Here is a 24,534-nt window from a genome sequence, read left to right on the forward strand (position 1 = left end):
ATTATGTTAATTGCCTCATTCTCTTTCTTTTTCTCTTGTGAATGCGTGCATGTGTGTGTATGTGTGTGACATTAGAATTAAGCATAAAATAAGTTTAACTACATTTGTACATATATGTATTTCAGCGAGTTGTTATGTAATTAAGAGTTTAAGGAAATTATTGTAATCGTTAGATTATTTAAATACTAAGACAATTTTTGATTCGGTTTAGCAGCGCCAAGTATTTTGAAAAAAACACTTATTTGTATTAATAAATATATTTCTATGTATTAAAATATTTATTCGTTTAAAAATATCTGCTTAATATTATTATGTCCTTTATTTTTGAATATCAAAGGCTAGTATTCATAGTTCGTTCTTATTTCCAGACGATCTGAAGTAATGTCTTAAGATGCTGATATGACTGTGTGATTGGTTTTAAATATCTTATGATTGCACTTAAGATGGTCTTAAATCAGAATCAACAATGAATATCGGTCAAAGAGTAATAATACAGTAATAGATTTTCTGGTTTGCATAAATACCCATTGGAGTTGGCGCAATTTGTTCATATCATTAGTTTTGTAGAGTCCTTTTTTGAAAGAACTTCAGGCTCGTATACTTGGCGCTTTTTTGTATCTTTTTTAAAAAGGTAATTTTGTTGTGATTTCACACATTTTGTAGTGTGAAGTATGTTATTCTTTTTTATAATATATGAGGAGATGAAAACCATAGTCCTGTCAGTCAAGGTTTTTAAAAGTATTAACTTACATGTTTATAAAATATAAAATTATATTAAGTATATTTATGCACAGAAGTTAATATATGTAAGAAAAAAGAGTTTACCCCGTCGTATTGTATTTCGTTTAATAAATAAACATAAATATACATTCTGTAAAAAAAGTATCCGGAATTAGTTAATAAAACACAAATTACTTGTTTATTCATCAATATTGATTTTGTCACCTTCAAAATAGGTCCCATCGGATGCAATACACATGTGCCAACGCTCAAATCCTCAAAACACTGTTCAAACGCTGAAGCTGGTATTGCTTTGAGCTCCTCCTCCTCCTCTTCCTCTTCCTCCTCCTCCTCCTCCTCCTCCCCGTCGTCCCCGTCGTCCCCGTCGTCCCCGTCGTCCCCGTCGTCCCCGTCGTCCCCGTCGTCCCCGTCGTCCCCGTCGTCCCGTCGTCCCCGTCGTCCCCGTCGTCCGTCCCCGTCGTCCCCGTCGTCCCCGTCGTCCCCGTCGTCCCCGTCGTCCCCGTCGTCCCCGTCGTCCCGTCGTCCCGTCGTCCCCGTCGTCCCCGTCGTCCCCGTCGTCCCCGTCGTCCCCGTCGTCCCCGTCGTCCCCGTCGTCCCCGTCGTCCCCGTCGTCCCCGTCGTCCCCGTCGTCCCCGTCGTCCCCGTCGTCCCCGTCGTCCCGTCGTCCCCGTCGTCCCCGTCGTCCCCGTCGTCCCCGTCGTCCCCGTCGTCCCCGTCGTCCCCGTCGTCCCCGTCGTCCCCGTCGTCCCGTCGTCCCCGTCGTCCCCGTCGTCCCGTCGTCCCGTCGTCCCCGTCGTCCCCGTCGTCCCCGTCGTCCCCGTCGTCCCCGTCGTCCCCGTCGTCCCCGTCGTCCCGTCGTCCCCGTCGTCCCCGTCGTCCCCGTCGTCCCCGTCGTCCCCGTCGTCCCCGTCGTCCCCGTCGTCCCCGTCGTCCCCGTCGTCCCCGTCGTCCCCGTCGTCCCCGTCGTCCCCGTCGTCCCGTCGTCCCCGTCGTCCCCGTCGTCCCCGTCGTCCCCGTCGTCCCCGTCGTCCCGTCGTCCCCGTCGTCCCCGTCGTCCCCGTCGTCCCGTCGTCCCGTCGTCCCCGTCGTCCCCGTCGTCCCCGTCGTCCCGTCGTCCCGTCGTCCGTCGTCCCCGTCGTCCCGTCGTCCCGTCGTCCGTCGTCGTCGTCGTCGTCGTCGTCGTCGTCGTCGTCGTCGGCGTCGTCGTCGTCGTCGTCGTCGTCGTCGTCGTCGTCGTCGTCGTCGTCGTCCTCGTCGTCGTCCGTCGTCGTCGTCGTCGTCGTCGTCGTCGTCGTCGTCGTCGTCGTCGTCGTCGTCGTCGTCGTCGTCGTCGTCGTCGTCGTCGTCGTCGTCGTCGTCGTCGTCGTCGTCGTCTCCCACTCACTCCCTTGTTCTCTCGCAAATATATCTTTTCTTACTCCAACTTCTTGCACTACATCGCGTCGTACACTTGTCGTACACCAACTGGCGGAGATGCTGTCCGTATATCCGTATGACTTAGGGCTATCCTACACGGATTTGCATAGCTGGCATATGCATAGCACAAGACCGTCCACACCAATGAGCATCGAGTATTAAGTCGCCATATTGATTTACATACCATAGCATAGACATAGACATAAGCATAACATAAGAAATAAATAATTCCATACGAATGACATTTCTATGCATATGGTCTATGTACAGCCAATGAAAAGTAAGCACGAATTTTCGCTCAGATCATGCGCGAGTCAATCGTTTGCAATCAAGTCAGTCTTAGCTAACCTCAAAAAAAAGAAAATATATAAATAGAGAGTAAGATACATATTTGTTATACATTATGGGAGACCATAATAATTATTCGTTAAACAGAAGAGACGAAGGAGATGACGAAAGTGTAGTTTGTGTAATAAGTAATAAAGAAGGTGATTCATTATTAGTAGACCTCGTTAAAGGATATCCACATCTTTATAATAAAGAATGCAAAGATTTTAAAAATGTTATTAAAAAAAAAACTCCTGGCAAGAAATAGGAACAATTTTAAACATGACAGGTATAGAATACATTGTTTTTTATCAATATTGTTTATAATGTAGCTTCCAAATATTAACATCAAATAATGTCAATTTGCTACCTTATTTCTTTCACATCTTTTTATAATTATATATCCTACTAGCAAAATCCGTCAAAATAGACAGTTGTAAAAAAGGCAAATTTATAATATATGTGTGTGTGTGTGTGTGTGTGTGTGTGTAAATTAATCTATGAATTAGATTAATTTGTTTTATTGTATTTTTTAGGTTCTGATTGTCAAGCAAGATGGACAAGGCTGCGTGAACGATATTCGCGTGAAAAAAAAGATCGGGAAAGAGAAGCAAGAAGTGGAAGTGGAAGTACAATAAAGCCAACATTTCATTTGTATGAACAAATGAATTTTTTATGTAAAGGAGGAGGCCCGATAAGTCACGATTTCGGCCCTCTCTGGATTTTATTGTAAATTATCAGAAACAATTTCTTAATACATAAAACACTAATTAAGCTGTTTTCAGCCTAAACGGACATGTTCAACGTGGTTGTTATCTTGTTTAAACATAGAAATTCGTATTTGTGGGTATTTTGTGCAGTACTACACAACTCGTGAAAATCGCGGATATTATATTGGACAATCATGAACATCATAATATAATTATGTTTGTACGTAAAATTGATGCTGACAGTGAAATAGGTCAGATAGCACACACATACCTGGCTGTAAAACCGTGAAAAATGAACTTGCCTTTTATCGTACTGAATCTATGAGGTGAAAAAAGTGACTTTGTGTAAGGAATATGTTATGCAAAAGAATATTTAGTTGGTAAGGAACGATGTTGGTGTATGGTTTTTGGCTGGTATCGTTGTCGAGAGTGAAGGCGAGGACGATCAGTTTTTGTTTTGAGGAGAGCGAAGCGTGAATCAAGCACCCCGAATCGTGAGAGGCAAGGGGACTCACGTGAATCAAGCACCTCGTACGTTTCACTGTCAGCATCAATTTTACGTATAAACATAATTATATTATGATGTTCATGATTTTCCAATATAATATCCACGATTTTCACGAGTTGTGTAGTACTGCACAAAATACCCACAAATACGAATTTCTATGTTTAAACAAGATAACGACCACGTTAAACATGTCCGTTTAGGCTGAAAACAGCTTAATTAGTGTTTTATGTATTAAGAAATTGTTTCTGATAATTTACATTAAAATCCAGAGAGGGCCGAAATCGTGGCTTATCGGGCCTCCTCCTTTGTTAAGAGTAGGAAGTAAGTTTTTTTAAATCAAATCTTACAGTTATTGTATATTAATATGATTGTTTTTCATGTTTGAATGATTTAAATTGTTTTATTCAGATCTATAACAAATGTGAGTTCCAGACATATAAATGAGTCAATAGAAAAGTTAGGTGAGTTTATATCTAGTAGAGTTAATAATATTATTGTATTCATATTGTATTATTTAGAAACTATTGTGTTGATTGTTATCTTAAACATATTTTTAATTACAGACTTCTCAAATACATCGCAAAATCGGAGCCTATCTTATAACGAAGATAATATAATTAATAAACCAATTTCAAAGACTGTAAATGCAGTGGCTTCTACAAGTTTACCTTCTGCATCTTATTCTTCTGCAACAGAAAAGATAGGTCAGTTTATATTTAGTAGATAGTTCATAATGTACCTGGCTTTATAAATCCGAACTTACAAGTCTAACAATTATAGCTCAATCTTCAAAATTATGCAACCTTTTATGTATTTATTCTCTTCATTCTTTTTTTTCTTCAGAATCATTTGATAGTGATGATGATTTTCCTTTATCGCATTGTCCAGATGTATTAGGAAATTACAACACTGAATTTTCTTTGTTAGAACATTCACCAACAGTTTTAAAAAATCGCAAACTAGTTTCTCCACTAGCACATTCAAAATCGTCATGTAAAAGAAAAATTTTATCCGAGTTAAATGAAGAATCTCTCGACTCTTCGTCGCCTAAATTACCACAATTACCCAAACGATTAACGAAAAAAACAAAAGGCACATCTTCAGAAGATAGAATGGAAGAATCTTTTTTAAAATTAACATCAGTAGTCTCATCTCATTTGGAAAACAAAACTCCAAATATATTATATGATATAACAAATGAAGATGACATTTTTGCCAAAGCAGTTGCATGTCAACTGAAAAAAATAATGGAACCTGTAAGGTCTCGCATGAAAGGTCAGATTATGAAGATATTATATGATCTGTGAGAGAAAAATTTTATTTTATAGATATAAACATTTTTTATAACACAGAAGCAATGCATGTATTTATGGTAATTTTAATTTTATAATCATTAACTTAAATTTAAGATATATAATTTGTGATACAACAATTTTATTTTATAGTTATAAACAGTTTTTATAACGCAAAGGCAATACATGTATTTATGATAATTTTAATTTTATAATCATTAACTTAAATGTAAGATATATAATCTGTGATACAAAAATTTTATTTTATAGGTATAAAACTATTACAATAATTACATTCTTAAAGATGTAATTATATATTAATATATATAAAAGAACGTTTATTCAGCCACTTTTATTTTTACTGTCAAATTATCGACCAGTAGTTCATGTGCTGGTCTAAGCGAGATGATTGCAGTCTATCTTTCAATCTCGTTCGGCTATTCGTTCATTTATATATAGAAAGTGGTCATTCCTTCCGCGGACCAGTCACATAATTAATGCGACGCGTTAATGATACGCGAATAGCGACGAGATAATACCCCACATAATTGGTTCTTAAAATAGCGTTCGGGACCAGTAAGTAATAAAATAGTTTCTTTCTTATTCTACTTTCTTAAAAGTTGTTTCGTAAATACTTCACACCTCGAATTCGTTTTATATACATTGCTTTGTATCATTACATAACCGAGTCATTTAAGCAAAAGTTGCATATTTAATTTTATTTTGTTATATGTTTATAATATGTAATATATCAAATAAAATATATATATATCAAACAGGTTTATGGTATATCTGTGGTATATCCCCTATGAATGTACTCCATTTACCATGGTACTTCACCTTGTGGTGATGACAAATATTCGGATAGGATATTTCTTAAAACATAAGCTTCTCTTACCGCTCTATGTATATTAGTACGTCGTAAATTATTTATATTATTCAGATTAAATCTCCATGCACTCTGTATAACGTCCTGTGTTGTCTTCAGTGTCTATATAATTTAAAGGACAGTAAGTATTTTCGTTTGTTACGCCATTGTTTTCAATCATTAGAAAATTATGCAAATTTATTGCAGCCATTATTATTGCATCTACATGATCTGGTTTTAAACATATACTCCTTCTAAAAATTCTCCATCTTGAGACCAGAATACCAAAAGTATTCTCAATAATGCGTCTAGCTCTTGATAACCAATAATTAAAAATAGACTTTTTTTCATTCAAACACTGTCCAGGGTAAGGTCGCATTATTTGTTTTGATAGAGGAAATGCCTCATCAGCCACAAAGTAATAAGGCATTTCTATATCTGATAAAAGTAACTTACAATTTTCTACGGGTATATTAAGATCGTTACTGTTTAAACACTTTCCAAATTCTGACTGTGCAAATATTCCACCATCACTTGCGCTACCATATGCAGCACCACAGTCTACTATAGTAAATTTATATTGATAATCACATACAGCTAATAATACAATACTATAGCTTTTTTTGTAATTAAAATATAAGCTACCAGAATTTGGAGGTGCTTTGATAACAAAATGCTTGTCGTCAATCGCGCCAATGCAGTTGGGAAAATTCCAATGATTCCAAAATCCAGCAGCTATTTTCTTCCAGTCTTCTTCTTTAGGTGGCTTTAAATAGATGGGATTTAAAACTCGTATTGTCACTCTGTATGTTTCTTTAATAATATTATATACAGTGGATTCACTTATTCGATGTGCAAATGCAATCGAAGCTACTTGATCTCCTGTTGCAAGGAATCTGAAGGAAAATAAAATTATTAACGAAAATAATACAAAAAATAAAATTTTTTAAAATAAACGAATAAATAAAATAAAATTATAAGTTAAAATTAATCTATAGGAATTAAAAGCACTTTTATATGTACCTAAGCATAATAAAAAGTCGTTGTTCTGCTGATAATGCTCTCCAATTTCTTTTCTCTAGATGAGGTCGCAATATATCTAATAATTTATTAAAAGTAAGTAAATCCATCCTTGTGTACTTAAAAAACATTTTCGTATCTTCTTTTAATTCTTGACAAAGATGTTGAAAATCACCATATAGCGGTCGATTGATATATATATAGGTCGTACCCAAAGTCGTTTCTTCTTAACTTGTTTACGTTTTTGCAAAAATATATAACTTGCTGATATGATGGCGATGTAAATGTGTAATCATCCATCTTTATATCCATCTTTGATAAAATATTCGTGAGTGTTTGTAGACAACCTTGATAATTATAAATATTCATCTGGAATATGCAATATTAATTAATTACAAATGTAAATTGTAGTAATAAATTTATAGAAATATCGTTTGCTTGAATAATTTATATATTAACTTACATAATTTTAAGTGTGCGTGCGTGTGTCTTATAAAAATTTTATCCGAATATTCCACAGGTGTACAATACTCATTGAAGGACAATGTTTAATAGTTAAATTAATTTTGAGAATGATCAATCATGTATTATAATAGACTGCTACAAACTTTCGAGTCAATCCAATCTGTTTATAAATAACGTTCTTTCGCATAAAAATAAATCCTCTTTTGACTTTATGTTCAATCAATACCACTAATGTTTATCATGTTTAATGTGCCCTTATGTTATAAACTTTTTTTTATAAAGATTTTGGTTGCATTCAGTAATACTTCAGCGAAAAACTCTTAGTAAGAAGTAATAGGTTAGAAAACTGTTGCACTGTTGCGAAATGGCGATTATTGTTCCTCAATTCTGATTGGTCAAAACATATGCTATGCACGTCTGTGTAGATTGAAATTTTTCTTATGCTTATGTCTATGTTATATCTATGTTCTATGCATTTCGTGTAGGATAGGCTTTACACATAACGGTAGGTCGATAAGTTAGAGTTTTCTAATGTAGAGCCTCTACATATGATCGTTATATGTGAGTCACACGGATATACCAACAGCATATCTGCCGGTCGGTATTGTAGCGTTAGCACGAGTGGAGATTTAATAAAGACTCAACGTAATGGTTAATGATAGTTTTATTGGTATCACTCGCGTACATTCGTATAAGCTTGTGTGTGGTTCGGAGGTTTCCGAAGAACTGTATCGTGTAACAGTAAGGGCAGAAACACAGACTTTTTCATAAGCGCATAAACAGATGCATAAGGAATTTGATTGGTCCATTTTCTTATGCACATGCTTATAGACCAATCAAATTCCTTATGCATCTGTTTATGCGCTTATGCAAAAGTCTGTGCTCTTGCCTTAACTGAATAACTAAGGCGAAACTTCGCGCCAAGGAAGTTAAAAGTAACTAGGAGTATATAAAGTCTAGATAGACAACTCAACTAAAAGTGTAATACGGTGTAGTACCAAAAGTGTAAATATAATGTCACCAAATCCCTACAATACTCTCCCCTGAGAGGGTACAAAAAAAGTTAATGACTCGAAGATACACAAAATTGCACTCGTTTCTTCTTTGCTCCGGAATATTGGCGTGGTCCGTCGGCTCGTTCCTCGGTCTGTCCTGTGCTGCTTGCTGGGGTCGTCTGTGAACTGGGTGAACCGATACTGGACTGGCTGTCGGTCTGTGAATTGACGGTTTGTTGTAATCCCTGGTTGACTCTGCTGCTTCGGTAACTTCGGTAGTAGCGAGATGTGCAGGCTTCAATCGTTCGACTGATAAATTAGTCGGCTGACCGTTGATGTCGACAGTAAAAAGTAGATCGTTAATTCTCTCGATGACACGGTGTGGACCTGAATATGGGTTGTCCAAAGTTTCCTTGCGTGTACCTTCTTGAGGAACAAAAACGTGGGTACAGGTATACAAATCTTTAAAATAAAAAGTCTTCTTGCGGCCATGATGTGCTGTTGAAGTAGGCTTTACTGTCCGCATATGTACGCGAAAATCTTCCAAAAAGGAATGTGGATCGTGAGGCAAGTCTTCGTGTGTAAAGAATTCGAAGAGTTGTCCCATATAGATATTCTGCTGGCGAAGCTTTAAGGTCTTCTTTATAACATGTTCGAAGACCTAGAAGTACAACAGGAAGTACTTCTGTCCACTTCTGGTTATTGTGGCACTTGATTGCTGTTTTTAATGTTCGGTGCCATCGTTCGACGAGTCCGTTTGAAGCTGGATGATATGCTGTGGTACGGATCCTCTTTCCTCCAACCAGCTGAACTAGGGCTGTAAAGAGTCTGCTCTCGAATTCTGATCCTTGGTCTGTCGTGATGATTTTAGGTGTACCAAAGCGAGAAATCCAATGGATGAAAAGAGCTTTAGCGACTGTTTCTGCTTGGTGATTTTTAATTGGGATGGCTTCCGGCCACCGCGAAAATCTATCGATCATAGTGAGGCAATATGTGTAACCGTTACTAGGAATCATTGGTCCGATGATGTCGATGTGTACGTGGTCGAAACGTGAATCTGTGTGTGGGAATGTTTCCGGTTGTAGATTGACGTGACGGCCAATCTTTGCGCGTTGACATTGCAAACAAGTCTTGGTCCAATCTCTGATGTCTTTCCTCATTGATGGCCAGACGTATCGTTGTCCGATGATCTGTGCAGTGATTTTGCCACTCGGATGGTTTAAATCATGAAATGCATTAAAAACTTGACGTCGAAATGATGTAGGCACGAATGGTCGGATGTCGTGCGTTGAAACGTCACAGTAAAGTGCCTGATGATCTGGACCAAAAGTAAGTCTTTGAAACTTCAATGATGTTTGGTTGTTGTTGAGAAGTGCGGCAAGCTCTTGATCCTCCAGTTCAGCTTTTGACAAATCCTCGAAATTAATGATTGATGGAAGTCGGAATGCATCCATTCTTGAGAGGGTGTCGGCCACTGTATTCTCTTGTCCTTTGATGTAAGTAATCCTTGTCGTAAATTGTCCGATCAGATTGAGTTGACGGAGTTGAATGGGAGATTCCTTATCTGACTTCTGCGAAAATGCATATGTCAGCGGCTTGTGATCCATCCGAATTTCGATATCAGCGTAGTCTTCAATCAAGGGTCGAAAAAACTTGATTGCGTGATAAATGGCTGTTAATTCCCTGTCGTAGGTACTGTACTTAGTTTGTGCTGTGGAGAACTTTCGTGAAAAGAACGCTAATAGATTCCAGTCGGTATTATTAGTAGATTGCTCTAATACTGCGCCCATAGCTATTCCTGATGCGTCCGTCGTCAATCGCATCTTGGCGTTAGGTGCTGGATGTGCTAATAAAGTTGCGTTGGCCAGCTGCTGCTTCATCTTCTCGAAAGCTTCGAGAGCTTCCGTAGTCCATTCGATTGGTCGTTTATCGTTCTTCTTGCTGTCCTTGAGGTACTTGTTTAACGGAATCTGCGTCTCTGCAGCGTTTGGGATAAAACGATGATAAAAGTTAATTGCCCCTAAAAATCTGCGAAGTCCTTGGACTGTTTGAGGTTTCTCAAAGTCGAGTATTGTTTTGACTTTGCTCGGCAATGGTGTTGATCCGCTGCTAGAGATCTTATATCCTAAGAATTCCACCTACTCTGCTCCAAAAGTGCATTTGTCGGCGTTGATACGTAATCCGTGATCTCTCAATCGACTGAATATAATTCGTAGATGTTGTCGATGTTCTTCTAAGGACGAAGAAGCGACGAGAAAATCGTCGATGTACGGGAAGACGAAATCGAGTCCTGCCAAAACCTGGTTGATAAATCGTTGGAATGTTTGGGCTGCGTTGCGAAGACCAAATGGCATTACCAAAAACTCGAAAAGACCAAATGGTGTTGTAACTGCTGTTTTGGGAATGTCTTCATCAGCCACGGGTATTTGATGGTATGCTCGAAATAGATCATTTGTGGAAAATATAGTCTTTCCATGTAATATTGATGAAAAGTCATTAATGTGAGTGATCGGATATCTGTCGGGTAATGTTTGTGCGTTCAACCGACGATAATCACCACACGGGCGCCAATTGCCATCCTTCTTTTTGACCATGTGAAGGGGGCTAGCCCATTGGCTGTTCGATGGTCGGCAATAACCTTGATCTATCATAAACTGGAATTCCACTTTTGCTGCTTTCAACCTCTCCGGGTGAAGACGTCGCGGTCGCTCAAATATTGGCTGTCCGAACGTCTCTATGTGATGTTTGACGGTGTGCTGAGGTTTTATAATGACAGTGGAAAGGTTGGTGAGGTCCGAAAATTCCGTAAGGATGTCGGTCATGGGAATATTCTTGTTGAAACTAGATATTCCAGTGTACGGTGCCTTGTCCACTTGCAGTTTGACCGTAAGTCCCGTTTCCTTATCTTTGAGTGTCCGTGAACGTAGATTCAACGTGAAATTGTGTTGATACAACATATCAGCTCCTAGGATAGCGTATGGTACCTGCGCGATGAAACAGAGACAACGGATCGGTCTGCGAAGTCCGAAATCTAATAACATTGCTCGTTCGCCATAGGTGTTAATGCGTAAGCCGTTGGCAGCATACAATGTGCCTTTAATGCAATTGGTTGGATCTGATGGACGTGGTGGGACGACTGAGACTTCCGCCCCTGTATCGATCAGGAAACGAAGTCCAGATTGTTTGTCAACTATAAACGGTCGGCGAGAAGAGTTGCTACCGTCGCTTGTCGCCGAGGCTAACGACGGCTGCGTTAGTTTTCCGACGTTTGTCAGCTTTTTCTTTCGGCCATTCGCACGGTTCGGTACATTTCTTCGCCATCTTTCCGAACTGTCTGTGATAATAGCAGACTTTTGGTTTGCGCGAACGACTACGCGTCCGTTTCGAATCTGCACTAGTGCGCGTGCGCGAACGCGAACGCGGGCGGGAACGTGAACAAGATGTCGGCTCGTTACGCGCCTTTAACTCATTCAATTGTTTCGTGAGTTCCGCTATTTTATTGGCAAGATCGTGTTCCGGCTGTTGAATTGCCACTAGTTCGCGATTATCGTCTGGTGGTTGATGTTCCATTATTTTATCGGCTACAGCGGTTAATGCGTTAACGTCTCCGGGAACGACTTGTAGTGTCATGCGTACGTCGCTCGGAAGATATTCCAAAAATAAAGTTTTGTAATCCTCGTCATCGATTCTTCCAGGGCCGGCCAGAGATCTCATTTCCGCGAGTAGTCGCGAAGGTTGTTTATCTTTGACGGATAAGCCGGATAGCAATTCCCGCAGCTCTTGTCCTCATGTTAAAGAATAATGTTCTACAAGTAACATCTTTACTGATTGGTATCGGCGAGCTGAGGGAAGTCCCGCAATCGCGCTACACATGCTCTCGTAAATGTCATTATCGAGGCTGGATACCAATGCGATGAATTTATCCGCTTCCAATGTCTTCCGTTCGCGAAATTCATTTTCAGCAATTTCGAACCATGCACGCACGTTGGTGGTAGATTTAAATTTGCGTAACGTTACCTTGTATTCGGTGTAACTACGGTACGTTGCATTACCAGTGTGCGGCACTTCGGGTGGAAAGTGATGATACGGCAGTTCAAGCAACACCTGGGCTGTGGTTCTCGAGGTTGTTGCGTCCTCTTGTCGGTTTTCCATCACGGGAGCGAAGTAATTTTGTTGCTGAGAAGATTCACCAAAATGGCGGCCTTGCTGATCCTTCTTCGCGGCTTCACCAAGATGGCTACCGTTATCCAGTTCGATGAGGCTGCTTTCAAGTTGTTCTGCGCTCTTCGTTTCTTCTCCGGGTTGCTCTCCTGGTTTATTTTTGTTAGGAGAATGCACCACACTCATGTTTCTCGCAGGAACTTCCGCGGGGTTGTATGAGAATCCCGATCTCAATATGCGATTATCGTTCATAGACCCAGTCACGCGTTCTGCGTTTCTTGTCGGCAAAAACACGGTGATAACACGAATGCGTTTGCACAACGCGAGCGAGTTTTAACGACATGAGCGAGCTTTTACGACACGAGCGAAGTTTTACAACACGAGCGAATTGCGACCTCCACTCAAGTGCGACGTTACGGAAAATGTCTTTCTTCGCGATCACGTCGGGGTCACCAGTTGTAGCGTTAGCACGAGTGGAGATTTAATAAAGACTCAACGTAATGGTTAATGATAGTTTTATTGGTATCACTCGCGTACACTCGTATGCTTGTGTGTGGTTCGGAGGTTTCCGAAGAACTGTATCGTGTAACAGTAACTGAATAACTAAGGCGAAACTTCGCGCCAAGGAAGTTAAAAGTAACTAGGAGTATATAAAGTCTAGATAGACAACTCAACTAAAAGTGTAATACGGTGTAGTACCAAAAGTGTAAATATAATGTCACCAAATCCCTACAGTATAAACGGAGCTGCTGCAATCTCGACGAAAAAGAACGAACTGTACAAACGACGATGACGACGACGACGACGACGACGTTTCTTAAATGAAATTTTCCAATTTCAGATTTTGCATCGCCATATCTCCGCTCGTAGGGCACGTACAAGAAAAATAAAAACACTTTTATTATATAATTCGACCCCAAGCTATCCATTGAGCCTACTTAGAAGTTGATCCGTTCAGCGGTTATTGAGATCTAATAATCTGAGTGTCTGCGAAAGCGTCGCTTCGCGTAAGAGTCACGGTACGGTCTCGCTGCGCGTATACTTGGCGCGAGACACTACCGTAGCTCTTGATATAAGTACTATTATTATACGTTTAGACTGATTAATTGTTATGAAAATTATTATGAGAAAATATTATCTTATTTTTCGTTAAATATATTTTATAAGAATATTATAAAATAATATACCACAAATTGTTGTACTGAACATTTATTTATATGTCGTAATATATTGAAATATATAAATATGTTTCGTACAATACTGTATGTACTGTTGTATGTTTTATACAATGAAATAAATATAATAAAAGAAAATATATTTTACCAACATTTAGTAAAAGAAGCTATTAGCTTACATACTTAGCACAATATAACTTAACAAATTACGGAACATGTATTATGCGACTTTTGTTTACAATTTCCCATTGCCAAGGAATTTCACCTTGATTCGAGATGAAATATGCAGCTCATGTGTCTTGTTGCTTTATTGCAATTGTGGCAGCACGGTTAGACCCCACTCGATTGAGTCGTGTTACACATACAGGAATGTTTTCATCTCGCCACAAACCGAGAACAATATTGCCATTATCATCATAATAGTCTACATAACCAGGTGGACAGTATGATTGGAATCCAGCAACGTGTTCTCTTTTCATAATAAAATTGTGTAAACAGACTGTAGCACAAATTATAAGCTCCACATTATCTGGATATAGGGCCAATGTGGTTCTCAGTACTCTCCATCTAACATAAAAATATCTCACTGTGTATATTGATTTTTATATAATTTAATAATAAGATTTAAAAATAGCAATCAACTTGTTACAATGATCTCACCTGGTAGTGAGAATTCCAAAGGCGTTCTCAATAACACGTCGTGCCCTTGAAAATCTATAATTGAAAACTTTTTGCGCGATTCCCAGTAAGTTTTTTCTTGCATATGGTCGCAATAGATTTAATCGCAAAGGAAAAATTTCATCACCGACGAAATAATGATGAGCTACTACTGTTGAGTTTGGCAATGACTTCGGTGTTGGCAGATCTAATTCATTACGCTCCAAAGCTTGTCCAAATGCCGATGCACTAAGAATACTTGTGTCTGACAGTGATCCTGAAACAAACATGTATTATTTATTGTGTATGCATTCTTAAACATTTGTTATCGCAACTTATTACTATATTAATACTTAATGATTCTTACCATAATCTCCAATATCTATAAAGGTAAATACATAATTTGCATCACACGTGGCTACCAATACCATACTGTAATATCCTTTGTAGTTGTAGTACGCTGAATCAGAATTAGGTGGACATTGCACACGGATGTGCTTCCCGTCCAAAGCCCCAACACAGTTAGGAAAATCCCATCTATTATAAAAACCTTTTTCAATATTTTCCCACTCCTCTTGAGAAGGAGGTTTCAAATATATTCCTCGAAGACATTGCCAAATAGCATTGCATGTTTCTATAACCACTTTATAAGATGTCGATTTGCCTATGCGCCAATATCTGACCATTGAAGAAAAACTATCGCCTGATGCTAAGAAGCTGTGAAAAAGTGTAAAAAAACAAGCAATTTAGTAGAAATTAGAGAGAATATGTATAGAGTACTTGATAAGTTAACTTAACCTACCATACCGTAAATGCTAGACGAAATTTAGGATCCAGAAATTCTCTTCTACTATTCTTTTCCAACATTGATTTACTTAGATTAAGTAGTTCTTCAAACTGTTTCACTGTAAGTCTCGTCATTTTAAAGAATTCTTCATGATTTGTGTGTTTATACTTTAAAAATAAAGTAGTATATGCTCCCAACTGAGATCTCTTTCGCTTGTCTGGTAGCATTCACCATCTCCGATTCTTTTCGCGTTTTTTTAATAGCAAATAAGATGCTATCGCTTGCACCGATGCAATTGTCACAAGAAAGAATACAAAATCATTGACTTTTTTGTCCATTATGTTGATCTCAACTACAGCAACTGTTTATAAATGCGCGCGAAATAGCGCGCTCTTTCATTGGTTCTTTGTGGTTATTAAGGCTTGAATCTATGGGCCGATGAAAGTAATTGTAGACACTAAAACTTAACAGTTTTCGCCTTTTGCTTACAGCTTGAAGCTTAAAGCTTAACTCTTACGCCTTAAATTCTTATTGTAGACCCCGCTTTAAGCGGAGCCGTCAGCCATGCCGGCACTGCCGTAAACGCCGTCTAGTGGTTAAAAGGTGAACTGTACGGTCTCCGTGATCAAGACGACGACGACGACGACGACGATAAAAGAGTTTCTTAATACAAATTTTCACGATGTGGACTTTGCATCGTAATATCTCCCTTCACCGGGCATGTACGAGAAAAATAAAAACACCTTCATTATATAATTCGAGTACGCAGAATCGATTGAGCCTGTTCTTAACTCGATCGATCCACGCGTTATTAAGATCCGAAAATCTCGGCTAGTCTCAACTAGTCGTCTTGCGTAAAATACTACGGTCCGTCTCTCGCTGCCGCTACGCGCGCATTTTGCGTTCCGCGTGAACTTGGTGCGAGACACTACCGTGTCTCTTGATCCACAGTCCGTCTCTCGCTGCTGCTATGCGCGCATTTTGCGCTCCGCGTGAACTTGGCGCGAGACACTACCGTGTCTCTTGATTCTTTTTCGGCGAGGGTGCAGGTGAAGGAGCTTCGCGAAGGCACCGCTGCCTCACTGCGCCGTAACCAACAACGAGCGCGCGGCCTGCCTACCGACGGCGTCACTGCACGACCGCGCTCTCATACGTTGATATCAATACGTTAATAACTCGGTTATTATTGCGAAAATCGCAAAATGGTATAGAACTTTTTAATTCCATTTAACGAGATCTACCTGTGGGCGAAAGGGTTTTACTCTTATGTGAAACACCCTGTATATTTTTTATATTATATACAGGGTGGCCCACATAACTCTTAACAGCTAAATATTTCGGAAACTATTTGTCAAATCAAAAAGTTGTTCATGAGAAAGTTTTATGTATTCGAGGGGCCTTTCTAACTACATAAATATGAAGTTACCCCCTGCCCCTATTCAATTTATTCACACCTTGGATCTATAACTAGATCCAAGGTGTGAATAAATTGAAATATTATGTTGAGGTATACAGATAACTTGACTCTTAGTGTATCACAAGTACTAGAACAATTTATTAAGAGATATATAAAATACACATCGTACTCTTATAACGAACCGAACGAGAAGAAGAAAGCGCGCGATCCATGTATTACTACGCGCGCTTAGTAACCTATTATATAGCCATCTATCAAAACTATTGTGTCACTAACTCAATATCCAACATATTATTATTACTTCTCCAGTTAATTTCATATTGAATATTAGTTTTTCTATCGATCTTCCTAGCTAAACGTATGCTAGATGGTCAGCAATCCTCTATTATTTTATTATTCAAACGCGATCTATTGCACTATCTATCATCTATTGCAGGAAGATCGATAGAAAAACTAATATTCAATATGAAATTAACTGGCGAAGTAATAATAATATTTCAATTTATTCACACCTTGGATCTATAGTTATAGGTGTTTGCAATGCGTGCCGTGTGGGGGCGCGTTTGTGGGTTTCTCGCAAGCACTCTATACGGGGCCGTTGTAATATACATGCATTTTCTAACATCTTGTTTATCAGCGTCTAGGGCAAAGGATCGTCTGCATAGCCCTACTGATGAGTCTGCGGACGATCCTAGGACGAAACGCTCTTAACTTCAACAATTTTCTCTCGTGGAAAAGGGAAAAACGATTATTGCATTTGACTGACAAATCCCGTCGGCGTGCAATAGATCGCGTTTGAATAATAAAATAATAGAGGATTGCTGACCATCTAGCATACGTTTAACCACGAAGATCGATAGAAAAACTAATATTCAACAAGTATTAGAATATCAAATTTATTTATGGCGATTCGACTACCAGTTATATGCTACTTTTCATAAACATCTTGTTTTTACAATTTAGAATTAAAAATGAAATATTTATTCTATATAGTTGTTACAATAATGATATTGTTCAAAAATGAACTCAAAACAATTATAAGTTTTGCATCATGCGCAAGATATAAAAATCATTTTATCACAAGTACTATACATCTTGGTATATGTTCTTCTTCTTTGAAATAACAATAATTAATTGGATTCTCAAATGTTTCAGACCGCGTTGACAAATAGCCGCTTTTATACCAACTGTTTAAATAACTGTTTCGGAATCTTGGAGAAGAAAGTTGATTATATGTCAAAGACTGTAATTTTATAATAGTATTACGTAAATGTAAATTTATCTCATAATTATTTAAAATAACACTATCAGAAAAGCTTCGAACAAAATTTTTTCAGATTCTAAAACCAAAAATATCTAAAAGTTGTACAAAAGCAGTCGTCTCTTTTTGATATTGTTAAAATATTGATATGTTTATCTTGTGATACAAGTTCTTTTAATTGTTCCTGGCAATGTCTTGTCCACGAATCTACCAGAAATAAATTATTTTCTTCAATATTTCGTAGATATATCTCTTGAAACCAAGTTTTGAAATGTTGAGTTATCAGTTTTCTAGAGTTGGAAGCCGCTATGTACAGTCGTGGACACTGAGGTTGTGACACTTTTTTTATGAGTTTATGCAATATCACACCCAATCAAATTCAGGATGCGAATCACTGTGACGCGTGCATGCTCGATGAACGATCATGATGTTGTCAAATTTGCGTATATAGTGTGTAACATGTATAGAATATCTCTATGTGCGCGTTACAGTGATCCACATCCTGAATTTGATTGCGTGTTTATAAACTCATTAAAAAAAAGTGTCACAACCTCAGTGTCCACGACTATACATATTAAAAGGACGAAAGAGAGTTTTTTTACTTCTGGTCTAAATGTACCGGTTGATTCTTTTAAAACTATACAGGATGTATCTGAAATGATGCACTAAACTTTAGGAGCGTATTCTAGAGGTCAAAATAAGACTTTTTTTTCCCTATGAGCATGGGTCCGCAAATGAACCCCCTCCGAGCTAATTATGAAGTAAAGTTAGCCACTAAAATGAAAAAATAAAAACGTATATCATGAAAACATTAATTTGCCAAGCTGGCACTTTCGAAGACTTTTTCAGTTTTTAAATGATTTTACTGTTATTTACAAAAAATGCTCGAAATGGACGCCATTGGCTGCGATGCAAACTTCCATCCTGCCCATCATGGATTGCCGTACCCTTCCAAAAATGCCTTGCGTGTTCCTGATTGTCGCGAATGCGTTCAGAATTTGTTCACGCAGAATGTTAATGTTCGGAATGGGTCGATCGTAAACTAAAGATTTTACGTGCCCCCACAAATAAAAATCACATGGATTACAGTCCGGGGATCTGGCAGGCCATGACACTGGGCCATCTCTGCCGATCGAGCGAGTTGGAAAAGTTTCATTCAAAAACTCACGCACTGTGACCCTGTAATGGGCCGGGGCACCATCGTGCATAAAGTCTATACTTTGTATAGACCATATGTTAGCCCCCTTCGTACCGTATAATTTTGATTACATAAATTTTCCTCTGGACCTTTATAAATTCGAAGATATTTAAGGTGGTAATAGTTATTGCCCCACCCTGTATATTATGTATACTGTAATATATAGCTTATAATACATAATTTGAAAAATAAAATTTTCCATCTGTTAAGCTATATTAATTCGCTTTTCGCTTTATGTAACTTCCTTATCAATCAATATCTTTTTCTTCCTATAAATTATAATTTACAGAATGTCCCATTTTAATTATAATATATAATAATTATAATATTTTAATTATAATATTTTAATTATAATATATAAGGTGTCCCATTTTAATTACTATAATATACTGGGTGTCAACTTTTGAGTCTGATATGCGTCCGAATTTAATTGACCAGCTCAAACGCTTTTATTTGTGATTTTAGAAAAATTTGAAAAGATAAATTAAAATTTATTTATTTCGATAAAATACGACGGGGGTGGTGAACTCTCTCTTGTTGAATATTATTGACTTGTATGCATAAATGCAATCAATATAACTTTATATTTTATGAAGGTGTAAGGTAATAATTTTAAACAATTTGTGTGACAGTACTTTTATCTCCTCATACATTGCCTAAAAGAATAAGATATTTTACACTACAAAATGTGTGAAATCACAACAAAATTACCTTTTTAAAAAAAGGTATAAAAAAAGCGTCAAGTATACGCACCCGAAGAATGCATTCAAAAAAGAATTCTACAAAATTAATGATATCAAAAAATTGCGCCAACTATGAAAATGAGTATTTATGCAAATCATTATTTTAATATTATCTATACTACATACAGACACATGTATATACATGCACATGATATCGACTACGTATGCGGAAGAATTAGTTCAATACAAATAAGTATTTTTCAAAATGCTTGGCGCTGCTAAACCGAATCAATATATTAAGTAGTAAGTACATCCTTATAATCTAAAGATTATAATAATTTCCTTACAATCTAACTTACATAACAAACTTCGGTAAAGCACATAAACTATACAATTAAATAATAGAATCGAGGGTAGCAGGTTGGCGGTGCTAATATTTATTAAACCAGAATTTAATCCATAATTGGATCTACACAAACGTTTCGGTCAACATTTGACCATCTTCAGTGTGAAAAGGACCTGTTAATTCAATACAATTAAAAATACGAATATTATAAAATGAACACATTACGCAAAACTCACGCACCAGCGGAGCACCTCAAACGCAGAATCACATCGCAGTTGTTCAATCGACTTTCAACTCAGTCAGAACACAGCATCGCAAAAATACAAGAGGCAGACCAAAGTCATCGGAGTACATTATTATATACATGGCGTGATCCTGTCACAAATTGGAAAACGTCAGAATTATCAATAAATTAGCATAGAGAGGAGTCATATTAGAATAAAACCAATAATATCGTAAATAGAATAAACTTACAGTCTCATAGTCACACCAATAAAATTACAGTCATATCTCTCCGACGCTCCAACCGCGACTAAGATCACAACAACACATCACACAGTCAGCATCACGCAAACAAGCAGAGAAATCGGTAGCCAAAGGTTATTTAGATGGAAAAATATTCAAAATAGGTGAATAAACATCAGGTAACGCCAAAGTGTCACTTTGTACATTAAGAGGACTTAATTGCCTCTTAATATTTATCATTTCAGATACCATTCTTTTTTTATATGCAATTTCTTCGTCCAAGATTTCAACGTGATTCCATTTAAAATCATGACCTTCAGGGCCTTCAGAACCACTCGACATTTTGCCTCCAGTGAGGACAGATCTTTTGAAGAGTGGATACTACAGCATTGGGCGACGACCTAGTAATCCCCTAATCCGTCCGAGGAGAAAGCTAATAACAGCTACTGCTGTAGTAGTTTACTAACAGCCGTCACGTCAACTGCCGCCAACACCAGCAGCAATCAATGTTTAACATCGGAAGACGCACCAACAGCAATAGCAGAGCAGACGGTACATAGTATTATCTAGTACACAGTATCCAACTCCTGCTGCCGATAACAGCGACAATCATCATCCGGCCGCCACGAGAACGAGGACGATGGACAAGGACACCACACGGTATTACTTTGAAAGCCCAACGACTTCTCTAGTACTGATTCTGAGCGCAGCTGAGGAAACAGCGAATTAGATTCCAGATGCGGGAGTGGCTCCCAGAGCCTCTTGAGCTATCGCCGCCGCGCCTAACCAGGCCCCAAGGTCTACCTCAGCCCCTAGGACCTACGCTTCAGGCACTATACCAATCCGCGCTACCTCTTCTGGATATCATCGCCACTATTGCCGCTGCCTCTGTTGCCACTGTATTGCAACTGCGGGAACGGGCACTATAAGCGGCAGCCACCACTGCAGAGAGGACAACCTAGACCGAGCATACCACTTGCTTACGGGCCATCTAGGTGAATAGCTAAACCACATCTCCGGAGGTTGAAGATCTGGATGCCTCCTTACCGCCAGTCAAGGAAAAGTGAAAATCTATAAGGATTACTCTGACGATCTCCCATATAAACTCACAAGGGACCTGTCACAACTGTCCGAAATCGATTTGATTCTCCTTGAAATATGTTATTAAGTATAAAAATCTAAGAGACACGTATTTTTTTATACGTGCCCAATCTCACTTTTAAGGAGTAAAATACCCCCTGGAAGGTAATTCGGCATATTTGCTTTTTAGAGAATATCTTCAAAACCTTTGAGAGATACAAAAAAATGTTTTAGATAAAAGGTTACTGCGAAATAACGTTCTTGAATATGATATAATCAAATTTTGCAATAATTTAATATTTTGCAAAATACCCCTACCACCATCACTCATTTTTGCTCAAGTAACATTTTTGTTAGAATAAAAATTAAAGAACATTTTACGCCAAATTCAATCATGTATAATAAAGTTGACCCGAAATGCCATTTTTGAAAAATAAGTAAACAACTCATTGCCGCACTATAAGTGTGCGCAACGTCTGAGTCTCGTTTATGCAAGGTATATTATACTAATCTGTTCTGTATCATATCGTATATCAATTTAGTATTTCCTTCTCTTAATTTTGATCACATGAAATCTGACTTACGAATTTCATTTTACTCAATAATTACTAAGAGTCAATCCAATCAATGCCATCCTTTAGAAGTATAAACATCTGTGAGTCACAAAGACTGTCTTAACCCCTTAACGCTCGTTTTTTTCGAGAAAAACGGTCCAAAATAATCATTTTGTGATAAATTCCACGACTTAATTGACGAATATTTGCATCGTTTAATAAATAAAATAAATATTAAACCCCAGCAGCACGCGTTCACGTGTATATTAGCAGCACAAATTTTAGAGTCGCCCGAGTGTGACTCGAGCATGAACGTTAAGGGGTTAATAGCATGAACGCAGCAGCGGACTCACTCACACTACGAGGTGCGTGGCTCACTAATGTGCGCCCGGCTAAAGGTCGGTGATTGGCGCGACATTACTCAATAATTACTGCTTTATTGAGCATTATAGAAAAAAATAGTTCAGGACTTTTCGACTCAACTTTCCATAAGGAATAACTATGTACTTAGTGGGCGCTTTTTAAGTTACACACAGTTACAGTGTATATATATATATATATATACAGTGTATATATATATATATATATATATATATATATACACTGTCCAGTCATATTATTATGACCACCTGCTAATAACCAGAATAACCGCCTCTTGCAGCACACACCGCAGCAAGCCGTCGAGGGAGGGACTCGATAAGGTTACGGAAGGTATCTGCAGGTACCTCCGACCATGCAGAGAGCAGTGCATCCCGCAGTTCCTGGAGATTGAGTAGTGGTGGATCCAGTGTGGCCAGAAGTGGCACGCTGGCAGCACGCGTAGTATGTGGTGGGGATGGAGTGGGAATGGTTTCGCGACGATCGCGCGACGCTCCAAGTTGGAGCGTTGCGCGAAACCATCCCCACCACATACTACGCGTGCTGCCAGCGTGCCACTTCTGGCCACACTAGGTGGATCTAGTCGTCTAATGTGTCGATCGAGGTGATCCCATAAATTTTCAATTGGATTGAGATCCGGAGAATTAGGCGGCCAAGGAAGTACTTCAAAATCTTCTTTGTGCTTTTCGAACCACTTTCGGACAATTCTGGCGGTATGGCATGGCGCATTATCTTGTTGAAAGATACCATCGCCCTCAAGGAATGTAATCGCCATGTACGGGTGTACCTGTTCGCTGGTAATGGATAGGTACGCATTTGCGTTCAGAGCGCCTTCCACAGATAACAGAGGACCTAATTCGTGCCACGAAAACATTCCCTACACCATAACGCTGCTTCCACCAGCTTGTCTTCTACCAACAATGGTATCTGGATGTCTATTCTCTGATGTTTCACGGCTGATTCGCCATCTTCCATCTACTCGGTGAAGTAGAAATCGTGACTCATCAGAGAAGGCTACTTGTTGCCACTTAGCCAAGGTCCATTCACGATATTGCTGTGCAAATTGTAGTCGTTTTTTGCGGTGAACTGTCGTCAGCATGGGTGCTTGAACTAAGCGTCTACTCCGGAGTCCAATGCGTAATAGGGTTCGCTGCGCTGTCGTAGTGGATACTTTTCTAAGGGCTCCACGATTGATTTGCATGGTCAGTTCATCAACGGTAGCCCGTCGGTTGGTCCTGACTAACCGTCGAAGCCGACGCTCACCTCTGACATCAATGGCGCGTGGAGCTCCACAATTGGCACGTCGATTCGTTGTAACTGTTCCGTTCGTCCAGTCTTGATATATTTTCACTACTGTAGCACGTGAGCACTTAACAAAATCCGCTGTTTCGGAAATGCTGGCACCCTTGGCCCGATAGCCGATAATCATGCCTTTTTTAAGGTCTGATAAGTCGCATGCTTTGCCCATGACAGAAGCTATTGTTATGTTTACGGATGTCACGAATACCAATCTCTCTGTGAGTAATGTGTGAACTTTATGCGTGCGCTATAGAATTACCTCGATGTATATACCTCTGTTGACGCAGGTGGTCATAATAATATGACTGGACCTTGTATATATATAAACTCCACTCATATCAATGAGGACAGAAAGCGTGCGACGATTCGCGAGACCATTCCCACTTCATCCCCACCCGCATACTACAAAGCACGCTTTCTGGCACCGCTGCCTCACTGCGGCGTAACCAACAACGAGCGCGCGGCCTGCCTACTGACGGCTTCGCTGCACGACCGCGCTCTCATACGTTGATATCAATACATTAATAACTCAGTTATTATTGCGCAAATCGCAAAATGGTACAGAACTTTTTAGTTCAATGTGACGTGATCTACCTGTGAACGAAAGGTTTTTATCCTTATGTGAAACACCCTGTATATACAGTGTATAAGTTATCCAATCGCTCTCCTGCAGGTAGATCTCATTAAGTTGAAGTAAAAAGTCATACCATTTTGCAAACAACCACATAAAA

The 24,534-nt window shown here is 38.9% G+C and overlaps 3 protein-coding genes across 7 annotated transcripts; 1 reads left to right on the forward strand and 2 right to left on the reverse strand.

Annotated features, from left to right (window-relative positions):
* Nucleotides 1–2,171: 2,171 nt before the first annotated feature.
* On the forward strand, nucleotides 2,172–5,174 carry LOC105277873. Of its 2 annotated transcripts, none has more exons than XM_011336924.3 (5): nucleotides 2,172–2,773; nucleotides 3,021–3,138; nucleotides 4,111–4,163; nucleotides 4,266–4,406; nucleotides 4,546–5,174. In XM_011336924.3, exons 1-5 carry the CDS (start codon nucleotides 2,767–2,769, stop codon nucleotides 5,007–5,009), a joined length of 783 nt encoding a protein of 260 aa, XP_011335226.1. In that variant the 5' UTR covers nucleotides 2,172–2,766; the 3' UTR covers nucleotides 5,010–5,174. The 2 variants fall into 2 exon arrangements, with proteins under 2 accessions (XP_011335226.1, XP_019888561.1); XM_020033002.2 differs by having other exon boundaries at nucleotides 4,630–5,174.
* Nucleotides 5,175–5,623: 449 nt separating this feature from the next.
* LOC105278554 (protein ANTAGONIST OF LIKE HETEROCHROMATIN PROTEIN 1-like) lies at nucleotides 5,624–7,856 on the reverse strand. 4 transcript variants are annotated; one of them, XM_011339629.2, is made up of 4 exons: nucleotides 7,346–7,856; nucleotides 7,094–7,251; nucleotides 6,886–6,961; nucleotides 5,624–6,758 (listed from the first exon to the last, which is right to left on the reverse strand). In XM_011339629.2, exons 3-4 carry the CDS (start codon nucleotides 6,891–6,893, stop codon nucleotides 5,939–5,941), a joined length of 828 nt encoding a protein of 275 aa, XP_011337931.2. In that variant the 5' UTR covers nucleotides 6,894–6,961; nucleotides 7,094–7,251; nucleotides 7,346–7,856; the 3' UTR covers nucleotides 5,624–5,938. The 4 variants fall into 4 exon arrangements, 3 of the variants coding, with proteins under 3 accessions (XP_011337931.2, XP_011337184.2, XP_011336417.2); XM_011338882.2 differs by having other exon boundaries at nucleotides 7,058–7,251; XM_011338115.2 differs by having other exon boundaries at nucleotides 6,886–7,251.
* A 6,112-nt stretch (nucleotides 7,857–13,968) lies between these two features.
* Nucleotides 13,969–15,256, reverse strand: LOC105283924 (protein ALP1-like). Its single transcript, XM_011347449.1, has 4 exons — nucleotides 15,138–15,256; nucleotides 14,703–15,052; nucleotides 14,339–14,612; nucleotides 13,969–14,245 (listed from the first exon to the last, which is right to left on the reverse strand). The coding sequence occupies exons 1-4, from the start codon at nucleotides 15,254–15,256 to the stop codon at nucleotides 13,969–13,971; spliced, it is 1,020 nt and encodes a 339-aa protein (XP_011345751.1).
* Nucleotides 15,257–24,534: the final 9,278 nt, after the last annotated feature.

Source organism: Ooceraea biroi, chromosome 2, assembly GCF_003672135.1.
Source record: "Ooceraea biroi isolate clonal line C1 chromosome 2, Obir_v5.4, whole genome shotgun sequence".
NCBI classification, from domain to species: Eukaryota; Metazoa; Arthropoda; class Insecta; order Hymenoptera; family Formicidae; genus Ooceraea; species Ooceraea biroi.

Coding starts and splice junctions, on each gene's coding strand:
- LOC105278554 (XM_011338115.2), bottom strand. CDS start 7,013: ATGTTTTTTAAGTACACAAGGATGGATTTACTTACTTTTAATAAATTA. Junction 6,759..6,885: donor CGACTTTTTATTATGCTTAG/GTACATATAAAA, acceptor ATTTTCCTTCAG/ATTCCTTGCAACAGGAGATC.
- LOC105283924 (XM_011347449.1), bottom strand. CDS start 15,256: ATGACGAGACTTACAGTGAAACAGTTTGAAGAACTACTTAATCTAAGT. Junction 14,613..14,702: donor TATAGATATTGGAGATTATG/GTAAGAATCATT, acceptor TGTTTGTTTCAG/GATCACTGTCAGACACAAGT. Junction 14,246..14,338: donor TTTGGAATTCTCACTACCAG/GTGAGATCATTG, acceptor TTTTTATGTTAG/ATGGAGAGTACTGAGAACCA.
- LOC105277873 (XM_011336924.3), top strand. Junction 3,139..4,110: donor ATAAAGCCAACATTTCATTT/GTATGAACAAAT, acceptor TGTTTTATTCAG/ATCTATAACAAATGTGAGTT. Junction 4,164..4,265: donor TGAGTCAATAGAAAAGTTAG/GTGAGTTTATAT, acceptor TTTTAATTACAG/ACTTCTCAAATACATCGCAA.